General features: G+C 42.3%; 1 protein-coding gene across 3 annotated transcripts in view; it reads left to right on the top strand.

Annotated features, from left to right (window-relative positions):
- stac (SH3 and cysteine rich domain) overlaps nucleotides 1–13,117 on the top strand; it is a 144,866-nt gene that overhangs the window by 43,747 nt on the left and 88,002 nt on the right. For 2 of the 3 annotated variants that reach the window (XM_048528612.2, XM_048528614.2), the window contains one exon: nucleotides 7,574–7,847. In XM_048528612.2, the coding sequence (XP_048384569.1) occupies nucleotides 7,574–7,847 (274 nt within the window). Of the gene's footprint in view, nucleotides 1–139; nucleotides 220–7,573; nucleotides 7,848–13,117 lie in introns of those variants that run through there. The other variant, XM_048528613.2, reaches the window with a different exon arrangement.

The raw sequence follows: 13,117 nt of genomic DNA, 5'->3' as shown, positions 1-13,117 counted from the left end.
CAGATTATAGCAATGACCTGGCACCATATCCCACTTACGCTTGATGTGGATTCCTTTGTTGGCAAACCTAGTGCTTGAAACATCTGTCAATACGATAAACGTTTCACCACTGCATTTGGGACACAGTATCGAGAGAGGAGGCTGCCAGAATAATGAAGAATGTGGAGGGAGGAGAATGTCTTCATTATGAACACAATACCAAGTGAAAGAAGGCAGCAGGTATGAAAACATGACAGAAAGTAGGGAGCATCTTCAGCACTGAGACAGTTGAATGTGAAAAAAAATCCAAGGAAACCTGTGAGTTTATTGGTTGGTGAGAAGCTGTTGACAATGATTAAAATAGCTTAAGATTAAAAATGCATCATTTTATAAAGAGGAGCAGCTACTTGAATTTCAGGATGGAACACTAGCAAAAGCGAGGTAAACTGAAATAAGTCAAAATCAAAGAAAACAATAAAGTGATAGTGAAGAAAAATAAATTTTGTACAGTTTACATTTATTCTAAGAGTAACGAACAGTTTTCAGAATACTTTCAGGATAGTAAGTGAGCGGAGATGATTGAAGAGTACATCTTGCTGTATGTGTGAAATCATTGACAGACCACGTGTCCCAGACAAACACATCTGCAGGAAGTGTCATAGGCTGGATCACTTGAACTTAAGGTTTCAGAACTTGAGCAGTAGGTGGAGTCGCGGCTGTGTATGTACGAGGCAGAGGACTACGTGGATAAAACAGATAAACAGATAAGCCATGCTGCAAGTGAGAAACAGGCACCTAGAGACTGAATAAGGAACTATAAAGGTGGCCTAAGAAGACCAGGTGGTAGTCCACTGTCTTCATGCATGCCAATCAGTATTCCATTTTGGAAACTTAGAGTAATGGATCATCAAGGGAGTAGAGCCAAAATCATTTCCACTGTGCTTCGGGGTGAGGGTGGGAGGGAGGGTTAAGTAGAATGCAGAGGCAATCTGTATCGTGGATTCCGTAGTCAGGGTTCAGACAGGCCTTTCTGCAGCATGAAACGTGACTCCAGAATGTCACAGAGCAGCCGTAGTATGCCCTTTCTGAAGGAATGGTCAGATTTTGATGATATTGTGGTTCACATTGATGCTAATAACATAGGCAAGAGGAGGGATGATGTCCTGAGAGCAGATTTCAGCGAGTTGAAAAGGAAATTAAAAAGCAGGATCACAGGGGCAGTAATCTCAGTTTTACTTCCATTGCCCTGTGCACAAGAACAAAATGATTGATCAATTAAGCTCGTGGCTAGATTACTGGTGTAGGAGAGAGAGCATCAGATTTTTGAGGAATTGGTATAACTTCTGGAGCAGTGGGAACCATTGAAGTTGAACAGGATATATTGTAACAGGACTAGGACTGATATCCTCACAGTGGGTAATAAAGTGTGAAGCTGGATGAACACAGCAGGCCAAGCAGCATCTCAGGAGCACAAAAGCTGACGTTTCGGGCCTAGACCCTTTATCAGAGAGGGGGATGGGGTGAGGGTTCTGGAAATGTTAGAGGATGATGCGTAGTATCCTTAGCGTCATCCTCCGACACTTCCGCCATCTACAATCCGACCCCACCACCCAAGACATTTTTCCATCCCCACCCTTGTCTGCTTTCTGGAGAGACCACTCTCTCCGTGACGCCGTTGTCTGCTCCACACTCCCCTCCAACCCCACCACACGCGGCACCTTCCCCTGCAACCGCAGGAAGTGCTACACTTGCTCCCACACCTCCTCCCTCACCCCCATCCCAGGCCCCAAGATGACTTTCCATATCAAGCAGAGGTTCACCTGCACATCTGCCAATGTGGTATACTGTATCCAATGTACCAGGTGTGGCTTCCTGTACATTGGGGAAACCAAGCGGAGGCTTGAGGACCGCTTTGCAGAACACCTCCGCTCGGTTCGCAATAAACAACTGCACCTCCCATTTGCGAACCATTTCAACTCCCCCCTCCCATTCTTTAGATGACATGTCCATCATGGGCCTCCTGCAGTGCCGCAATGATGCCACCCGAAGGTTGCAGGAACAGCAACTCATATTCCACTTGGGAACCCTGCAGCCCAATGGTATCAATGTGGACTTCACCAGCTTCAAAATCTCCCCTTCCCCCACCGCATCCCAAAACCAGCCCAGCTCTTCCCCTCCCCCCACTGCATCCCAAAACCAGCCCAGCCTGTCTCTGCCTCCCTAACCTGTTCTTCCTCTCACCCATCCCTTCCTCCCACCTCAAGCCGCACCTCCATTTCCTACCTACTAACCTCATCCCACCTCCTTGACCTGTCTGTCTTCCCTGGACTGACCTATCCCTTTCCTACCTCCCCACCTATACTCTCCTCTCAACCTATCTTCTTTTTTCTCCATCTTCGGTCCGCCTCCCCCTCTCTCCCTATTTATTCCAGAACCCTCTCCCCATCCCCCTCTCTGATGAAGGGTCTAGGCCCGAAACATCAGCTTTTGTGCTCCTGAGATGCTGCTTGGCCTGCTGTGTTCATCCAGCTTCACACTTTCTTATCTTGGGTTCTCCAGCATCTGCAGTTCCCATTATCTCTCCTCACAGTGGGATTTGCTAGTACTGTCGGGATTAGTTGATGCTATCTTGTCAGAGTGATGGGAAGCTGAGAGGCAACCCAACCTGAAATTCTCTCATTTTGTGAACACAGTCTGTTTTCTCTGGAACATTATGGTACTGCATTGTCAAAGCTGTACTTCAGACAAGTGATGACAGAATGTTGTTTTCTATTATGAATTGAACAGATGGTCAAAGTTGAGAGTGAATGCCTATGTTCACAATTTCTTCTTTGGGAGAAAAAAATAGCTTGTGGAGAATAGATCCAGCTGAATAATGAAAGTGTTTCCCCTTTTGTTTAAGGCTTAATTTTAATGCCAGAAAGATTCTTTAAGATTTAAATAAACGAACAATGGTTGAGCATTATAATGATCTTTTTAATATTTGTTTGCTCCAGATTGTTTATGGCAAGATCACTAATGCACTAAAGATCACATTGAAGGATAAAATATGTATATCAGCATCTCCATTGCATAATGGGAGAATAAATAAGAAAACTCTACCTTCCAGCCTATTATTTTCATCTATTATTTCAAAGTGCAGATAATTTATACTTCAGTGTCTTCAGGGAGGAATATAAAAATAAGCAGTGGCTAACAACAGAGAATGTGATGTAGGTTACTAAAGGATATAACAGGAGCAATAGACACGTTAGGGGAGAGAAATGAGAAGTAAAAACATGTTGAAGTATTGGAATCTTATGGTTCAAAAGGATCAGTAGCAATTTGAATTGTATCATCCATGGAGCCCAGTTTACTCAAGGGAGAAAACCATGTTGTCCCGTGGGATTTTCAGATCCCAACAAGCCTGAATACTGATCAGAGATAATGGGAACTGCAGATGCTGGAGAACTCGGGATAACAAAGTGTGGAGCTGGATGAACACAGCAGGCCAAGCAGCATCTCAGGAGCACAAAGCTGATGTTTCGGGCCTAGACCCTTCATCAGAGAGGGGGATGGGGAGAGAGTTCTGGAATAAATAGGATGGGAGGGGGAGGCGTACTGAAGATGGATAGAGGAAAAGATAGGTGGAGAGGAGAGTATGGGTGGGGAGGTGGGGAGGGGACAAGAGAGTTGCAATGGGAGAGAGATCACCTGAGGTTGGTCCAGAGGGAGGAGGGTAACTTCTTCAGGTTAGGCTTCCTGGAAGAGGCTTCGCAGTGAGGTTAAAATTGTATCAGTGATAATAGGAACTGCAGATGCTGGAGAATCCGAGATAACAAAGTGTGAACCAGCCCAGCTCGTCCCCGCCTCCCTAACCTGTTCTTCCTCTCACCAATTCCCTCCTCCCACCTTAAACTGCACCTCCATTTCCTACCTACTAACCTCATCCCACCTCCTTGACCTGTCCGTCCTCCCCGGACTGACCTATCCCCTCCCTACCTCCCCACCTATACTCTCCTCTCCACCTATCTTCTCCTCTATCCATCTTCAGCCTGCCTCCCCCTCTCTCCCTATTTATTTCAGAATCCTCTTCCCATCCCCCTTTTCTGATGAAGGGTCTAGGCCTGAAACGTTAGCTTTTGTGCTCCTGAGATGCTGCTTGGCCTGCTGTGTTTATCCAGCTCCACACTTTGCTATCTCTTAAGTCTGAATACTACTTTGTTTGCAATGCTATAAAACATTCTACCTAAGTTTTCTCCTCCCACTTCAAGATCAGCGCCCACTAAACCATTAACCGCCCTCCACATTCCCAAATCACTTGACCCCTCACCTAATGATTCAAGAATGCAGGAGGTGGCCCACCATTCTCAGACCCTTCCTTTTCAGTCTTCCTGGAACCCTTACTCTATTGCTTCCAGAAACTTTCAAAGCACTGCTGTCACTCAACATGTTGAGGCTCCGTAGGAAATGTGGGGACTCGCCCAATCTCATTCTCCTTCTCTGGCATCCCAACCAAACACCAGTTTCCCTGCCCTCCAGTCTTTATCCCAAACCCCATTCTGCAGTCATCTGCTCTCTCCCAAGCTGTAGTAAATTTATGGAGATCGATCATTATCTTGCATAGAGCATTTTCTTTTTGGAGAAAGAAACTTTGCCGCTGAGTTAGAGGAGAGATTTTACAATAGCTGACTAAACATTTGGTTGGGGAGGTAAGTTTATTAAGGTTCCAAGGAAGGGTCATTTCACCAGAAATGTTACCTCTGATTTCTTCCCACAGATTCTGCCAGACCTACTGAGCTTTACCAGCATGTTCTGTTCTTTTTGTTTCTGATTTACAGCATTCTCAATACTTTCGGTTTTTATTGAGTTTATTAAGGAGTGAAGCCACATGGAGAGATTTGGTGGTCTGAGATTAGAATTTAGAGTTTAATACTTAAATGTTTGAAGGTACGACCACAAATGGCTGGGCAATGATGGAAGATGTAAAAGAGGTCAGAACTGAAAAATGCAGAATTAATCCAACTTCCTTCAGCTGTTGGAAACTACAGACATAGGGAGAAGTGAGGTCATGGAGGAATTTGATGAGTGTATTTTAAAATTGAGATGTGGATTGAAAGACAACCTCCATCAATGATCCCCTGAGGTTGGTCCGGAGGGAGGAGGGTAACTTCTTCAGGTTAGGCATCCCTGGAAGAGGCTTCGCAGTGAGGTTAAAGTTGTATCAGAGATAGTGGGAGCTGCAGATGCTGGAAAATCCGAGATAACAAAGTGTGGTTTAACCTCACTGTGAAGCCCTTTCCAGGGATGCCTAACCCGAAGAAGTTACCCTCCTCCCTCCGGACAAACCTCAGGGGATCTCTATCCACCTTCGATCCGCCTCCCCCTCTCTTCCTATTTATTTCAGAACCCTCTTCCCCCTCCTCCTTTTCTGATGAAGGGCCTAGGCCCGAAACATCAGCTTTTGTGCCCCTGAGATGCTGCTTGGCCTGCTGTGTTCATCCAGCCTCACACTTTGTTATCTTGGATTCTCCAGCATCTGCAGTTCCTATTATCTCAGTTAATGAGCACAGGGTTAATGGGTTAGTGGGAATCAGTACACCTTAGATTAAAGGCAACACAGGTTTCAATTAGGTCAAATTTATGGATTCTGGATATGACTAATTTGCTGAGAGTTGAGCAAAGAAGAATGTGAAGAAGACTTTTATGATTAACCATGCCAAAGCCTGCAGAGATGTCGACGAGGATGAAAAATGATAATGTATCTTGCTTACTGTGATAAAAGGATGCAAACTGCTAACTTTGATTCAATTCATTACTATGCTGTAATAGGAACAGAAACGTGATTGAAAAGGTTCAAATATGGGTTTGCAAGAAAGGTGGCCAGAAATTTGGGTCATGGCTTGTTTAAAGACTGGAGATTCAGTAGTAGTTCCTGTAACAGATGAAGTTGATGTGTAGGTTTTTGAACAGATTATTAGATATAGCAGATTTGAAGGAGGCCCAGGGGAAGTATGAGGAGAGGGAACCTTTACAATATCATCCAAATGGCATCCAGGAAGGATGGAAATCAGTTCAGTGGTACAAATCAAGAGATCAGTAACCTGTGGATGCTATGAGATCATACATAATAATAGGTAAGAAATTGTACAGAAACTGAAACAAGATACAAGTTCAGGGTAGGAAAAGGGAACTATACTTTGGTGGCAAAAGGAAAGTAGCAGAGGCAGCTGAACTATTGGTCTTAATTTTATTAACAAAAAAGTGCATAAACTCTTTCCACTTTAGGTGAAAATAGCATGGGAGAGATGCTGAGAAAATAAGCTTAGTGGTGAGAATGAGGAAAGGAGTAAATAAAGTGCATTTGATTACATTTTCCACATTTTGTTTAAACTGTTGTCACCTTCGTGTTCCGAGATGGTTTTGGAATACAGCATGAAGCCTTCAACAATTTCTAGGATGGTCCAGCTAGACCTGGAAATGATTTTCTAATCTAGTTGTATACCAAGTCTACATCCTTGAAATTGATAGTTTGAAGATGAAAGATGAAACCCCTCCTTCAGGGAGATCAACAACAGGAGAGGCGAAAAGCTTTGATAGAAACAAGAGCATTATAGTAGGAGCTAAGAGAATGATTGAACAGATTCATAGCTGAAGTGTCATGGAGATTGAGGACCAAAAGGTGAACAATTAAAGTTTGACCGCTTGGGGAAGGATATCAGGTGGGTGATGGTGACATATGAAACACTAGGGATCGTCAAGGTTCCTATCAAAGGCAACAAAAAGAGGCTTGAGGCAGATAGCAAGATTAATTTAGCCTTTTAGATGACATTAGCCTTTCAATCATGATGTGTGGTAAGCTAGTTAATGATGTATCACTTATCTGTTGTGCTGAAACAAGAGGGAAAAATATGAATGTAAGCTAAAAATGTAATGGGCATCTAGCTGAACCAAGGCAAGTGGTCCTAGATAGCCTCAGGGAATTTAGATTGTGGAAGGGAACCTTGTCTGGGATTCACCTCTTTCTCACTGCCTTATGACTCCTGCTATAACATCATATTTGTAAGCTTCAGAAAGCAACATCATGTGACATTGAACCAATCCCATTCACTACTAATGATCGTATGGCCACTCACTTTTTCGTTGTACAATAAATAAGTCTTCAGCAAATCATCAAAAGGTAACAGGTTGTTAGATATAGCAAATTTGAAGAAGGCCCGCAGAAGTATGTGGAGAAGGATCCTTTATAATATCATCCAAATGGCATCCAGGAAGAACGGAAATCGGTTGTGCTGATAAGAGGTTACTGAGAATATCTTAAACAGATAGAAATGGCATAGAAACAGTATCAATGCCAGGCTTCATCAGGCCCTATCAATGCCAGCACTATCTCGTTAATTGAAGACAAACAATGAGCGCCCAGAAATGTGATCACTGCATTTTCCAAGGATACAGTTTCAAAAACAACTCCGCTAAGGTAACTTTGTATACTCTCAGATGCAAAGCTAGAGCTCTGGGGATGAGCACATCCATAGCTGGATATCATCTGTATTTTTTTTTCTACATCTTCATCATGTCTCTCATCTACTTAAAAAACATTTCTGTTCGATTGCAGCTGCAGAAGCTAAAACGGTCACTGTCATTTAAAACAAAAGGTCTCCGGAGTAAAAGTGCAGAGAACTTCTTCCAAAGGACAGGCAGTGAAACAAAGCTGCAGGTAGAGCTGCTGCCTGGAGTCAGTTCCAGCACTGGACAGCTCCCAGTTTCCGAAAGTCAAACATGCACCCCAACTAAAACCCAGAGGCAGTCTGAGAGCAGGACGCACTCTTTCCTCGAATACATTTTCAAGAAACCAACCTTTTGTGATACCTGCAACCACATGATCGTCGGTAAGCAGTCTCCTTGTTAAATGTACAAGCATGTCGATGTTTTTCATATTTATAAGGATGAATCTCTGGACAATAATTGCTATTATTAGAATTTGCGCATCTTTCAAGTGGTTGTATAGAGTTCTATTGCACTGAGTTTACGATTTTTTTGTAGGCAACATAAGTTTTGGTATTATCAAGACATCATTGTAAGAATATTAAATAAGTCTGCATATATGTCATCATCATCCCAGAGGGTTGCTCTTACGAGAGAGGGGAAAGATTGAGAAGGAAGGTCCTTTATGACCACCTCGGCAAACAAACTGTCCAGTCAACCAAACTAATTAACCCCTGTTTTAACTTGACTATTCCTTGTACATAGTAATTAATTGCGACCTCGGCTTAAGTACACCAGTAATTACAGTTTGCTATTCTGAAAAGGCTCCTCTTATCCAAGCTCTGTCTTACATTAGAGTATAGAACAGAGAACATTACAGCACAGTACAGGCCCTTCAGCCCTCGATGTTGTGCCATCCTGTGAAACGAATCTGAAGCCCATCTAACCTACACAATTCCATTATCATCCATATATTTATCCAGTGACCATTTAAATGCCCTTAAAGTTGGTGAGTCTACTACTGTTGCAGGCAGGGCATTCCATTCCCTTACTATTCTCTGAGTAAAGAACCTACCTCTGATATCTGTCCTATATCTATCACCCTTCAATTTAAAGCTATGTCCCCTCATGCTAGCCATCACCATCCGGGGAAAAAGGCTTTCATTTTCCACCCTACCTAATCCTCTGATCATCTTGTATGTCTCTATTAGGTCACCTTTTAACCTTCTTCTCTCTAACGAAAACAGCCTCAAGTCCCTCAGCCTTTCCTCGTAAGACCTTCCCTCCACACCAGGCAACATCCTAGTAAATCTCCTCTGCGCCCTTTCCAAAGCTTCCACATCCTTCTTATAATGCAACGACCAGAACTGTATGCAATACTCCAAGTGCAGCCGCACCAGAGTTTGTACAACTGCAACATGACCTCATGACTCCGAAACTCAATCCCTCTACCACTAAAACCTAACACACCATACCCCTTCTTAACAACCGTATCGACCTGGGTGGCAACTTTCAGGGATCTATGCACATGGACACCGAGATCTCTCTGCTCATTCATACTATCAAGAACCTTACCATTAGCCCAGTACTCTCTTCTTGGTACTCCTTCCAAAGTGAATCACCTCACACTTTTCTGCATTAAACTCCATTTGCCACCTCTCTGCACAGCTCTTATCTATGTCCCTCTGTAATGTGCAACATCCTTCCGCACTATCCACAATTCCACGGACTTTAGTGTCATCCGCAAATTTACTAACCCATCCTTCTATGCTCTCATCCAGGTAATTTATAAAAATGACAAACAGCAGTGGCCCCCAAACAGATCCTTGCAGTACACCACTAGTAACTGGTCTCCAGGATGAACATCTCCCATCAACCACCACCCTTTGTTGTCTTACAGCGAGCCAATTTCTGATCCAAACCGCTAAATCACCCTCAATCCCATTCCTCCATATTTTTTGCAATAACCTATCGTGGGGAACCTTATCAAATGCTTTACTGAAATCCATTTACACCACATCAACCGCTTTACCCTCATGCACCTGTTTGGTCACCTTCTCAAAGAACTCAGCAAGGTTTGTGAGGCACAACCTACCCTTCACAAAACCATGTTGACTATCCCTAACCAAATTATTCCTTTCTAGATGATTATAAATCCTATCTCTTATAATCCTCTTCAAAACACTTTACCCAAAACTGAAGTAAGGCTCACTGGTCTATAATTGCCAGGGTTGTCTCTACTCTCCTTCTTGAACAAGGGGACAACATTTGCTATTCTCCAGTCGTCTGGCACTATTCCTGTAGACAATGATGACATAAAGATCAAAGCCAAAGACTCTGCAATCTCCTCCACAGCTTCACAGAGAATCCTAGGATAAATCCCATTTGGCTCAGGGGACTTATCTATTTTCACACTTTCCAGAATTGCTAACACCTCCTCCTTATTAACCTCAATCCCGTCTAGTCCAATAGGCTGTATCTCAGTATTCTCCTCGACAACGTTGTCTTTTTCCTGATGAAAAGTATTCATTTAGTGCCTCTCCTATCTCTTTGGAATCCAAGCACATCTTCCCTCTCCTGTCCTTGACTGGCCCTAATCTTATTCTAGTCATTCTTTTGTTCCTGACATATCCACAGAAAGCTTTAAGGTTTCCCTTGATCCTACCTCCCAAAGACTTCTCATGTTCCCTCCTGGCTCTTCTTAGCTCTCTCTTTAGGTCCTTCCTGGCTAACTTGTAATTCTCAAGTACCCTAACTGAGCCTTCACGCCTCATCTTTACATAAGCCTCCTTCTTCCTCTTGACAAGAGATTCAACTTCTTTAGTAAACCACAGTTCCCTCACTCAACCACTTCCTCCCTGCCTGACAGGTACATATTTATCAAGTACAAGCAGTAGCTGTTACTTGAACAAGTTCCACATTTCAATCGTGCACAGCCCCTGCAATTTCCTTCCCCATCCTGTGCGTCCTAAATCTTGCCTAATTGCCTCATAATTGCCTGTCCCCCAGCTATAACTGTTGCCCTGCGGTATACACCTATCGTGTTCCATCGCTAAAGTAAACGTAACTGAATTGTGGTCACAGTCACCAAAGTGCGCACCTACCTCCAAATCTAACACCTGGCCTGTTTCATTACCCAGTACCAAATCCAATGTGCCCTCGCCTCTTGTTGGCCTATCTATATACTGTGTCAGGAAACCCTCCTGCACACATTGGACAAAAACTGACCCATCTAAAGTACTTGAACTATAGCATTTCTAGTCAATATTTGGAAAGTTAAAGTCCCCCATGACAACTACCCTGTTACTTTCACTCCTATCCAGAATCATCCGTGCAATCCTTTCCTCTAAATCTCTGGAACTTTTCAGAGGTCTATAGAAAACCATCATCCACCTTTGCTAATATACTACTTCTAACAGCATTGGCTCTTATTAAATAGCCTAATGTGTACCTTTTTGAATGTATTTTAAAAATTCGAATGTATTACATTCACTGCTTCCTGTTTGTTTCCTGTTTGTTGCCTCCTCAAAGACTTCTAGTAAACTTTTCAGGCATCATTTTCCCTCATGAAGCCATGCTGATTCTGCTTCATCAAAATATGCATTTCAAATACTCTGTTATTAGTCTTCTGTAATATGGTCTAATAATTCCCCAATTACAGGCATTCAGTTAACGGCTTGAACACTTTTTTTTTAATGTCACCTTCCCCTTATCAGTAAAGGAGTTACATCAGCAGTTTTCCAGTCCTCTGGGACTTTTCCAGGATCCCAGGATTCTTGGAAAATTATTACCAATACATCTGCTATATCTGTAGCGCCTATCTTTAATATCCCAGGATGGATCCCATCAGGTCCAGGGGACTGTTGTTCTTCAATTCCATTAGTTTCTCTAGCATTTTTTGACTAGTGCTATATTTATTTCCTGTCCTCCTTTTGCCCCATGATTATATAGTAATCTTGGTCTTATGAGTGTCTTCTATTGTGAAGATTGTTGTAAAGGATTTATTTCACTCCTCTGCCATTTCCGGGTGCCGCATTATTATTTCAACAGCCACATTCTCCAAGGAACCGACGTTCACTTTGGCTTTTCTTTTCCTTTCTTTAGAATTAAAGAAGTGCATGCTCTTGAGCTTGATATTACTTGCTAGGTTACCCTTGCAGGTTATTTCCTCCATCAATTTTTATTGATTATACGTGGTTGGTTTTTAAAACTTTCCCGATACTCAGGCTTGCCACAAAATTTTGCCACATTGTATGTTTGTCTGCATGTTGACTCCTTTGATATTTCACTAGGACACCAGGATCCCTCTCTGCTTTCAGACTGTTTTTCCATAAAATAGTCTGCCATTTGATTCTGCTTCACACTTCACCTCATCCCTTCCTACAATCTCTCTGGCAAGTTTTTTGCTCATTCACTCCTGATAGCTCCAATTGTGCCAGCATCCTACAGCCCATTTGGCTGAAGACAATTTCAGTACTCCACTAACCTTTTTATGTGGCAAAAGTGCTCCCTGATGTTGTTCCTTCATGGCCTGGCTCAGATTTTAAGATTATGATTCCTTGTTCATCTTTTCCACATCAGAGAAATGAGTTTTTCTTTCCTCTGATCTAACCCTCTTTCTGGCGAATCAACTTCCGAGGACAGTGTATGCTTTTTGAGGTGCAGTGCCTACCAATTCAGACAATATCTGACCAAAGCTCGAAACAACTTCAGCAATAACTCCACCCAGATTGATATACCATTAATTCTCTTGATTGCTGCTGGCTGTAAATGAACTGTGCACCTAAATCTCTCAAAACTCTTTGCTGTCATACGGTTGATAGTGTTTTACTATTTTAGAAAATACTTACTTGTCTTCCTATACTGAATTCTCTTTTCTACTGGTTTGTCCAAATCCTTAACCAGTGCTTCTTGTTATCCTGTTGCTAAAATGCCAAACAAATTGATTCACTGTAAATATTTTAAGCAGTTTAGAAAATACTGCGCAAAAATTAGATTGTTGATTTGTTCTGGGACATTTACGAGTATTAAGGATTTAAAAAAGAGCCAGAATCCAATTCCTTAATAAGTGATGATTTTTAATTCATAATTATGATGATGATTGAGGTAGAAGTATCAATTTTTATTTCCTTGTGCTACACTTTGTGATTTGTAAAGCATGTTTTAAAAGCATTCCGAATTTATGAAACATACTATTGATGGCATCTATTGACATGTGTATCATTCCTTATGGTAATTGAAATAGCCTTTACGGTGCTAAATTGTGTAGCTCCATTTGATTAACAGAATTTCCAGTGCACTTCAGTGACTTAAAGTAAATTACTGCAGATGCCGGAAATCGAAACTAAAAACAAAACTTGCTGGAAGTACTCAGCAGATCAAGTAGCATCTGTGAAGAGAATGAGACGTAATGTTTCGGGCCAATGAGCTCTTGTCAGAACTCGCCAGGCTAAGAATTTAGTTCTTATGAAATGCCTTTGACCTGAAACATTAATTCTGTTTCTCTCCATTTAGTGGTTTAAAACCCAGCAAGATCAGGCCTCAATTAAACTGCATATTCCCATCTGTGTAGCATGAATGTGTTATGCTGCAATGAATTGTGCCAAGACAAGGCAATATGCCAGTTCGTGGTCATGACAGATACAGTATTGTTATGATTTGGGAGAAATCCAGC

This window comes from Stegostoma tigrinum, chromosome 5 (genome assembly GCF_030684315.1).
Source record: "Stegostoma tigrinum isolate sSteTig4 chromosome 5, sSteTig4.hap1, whole genome shotgun sequence".
Classification (NCBI taxonomy): Eukaryota; Metazoa; Chordata; class Chondrichthyes; order Orectolobiformes; family Stegostomatidae; genus Stegostoma; species Stegostoma tigrinum.
The sequence above is the reverse complement of the archived record's forward strand: the minus strand, read 5'-3'. Positions and strand labels throughout refer to the sequence as shown.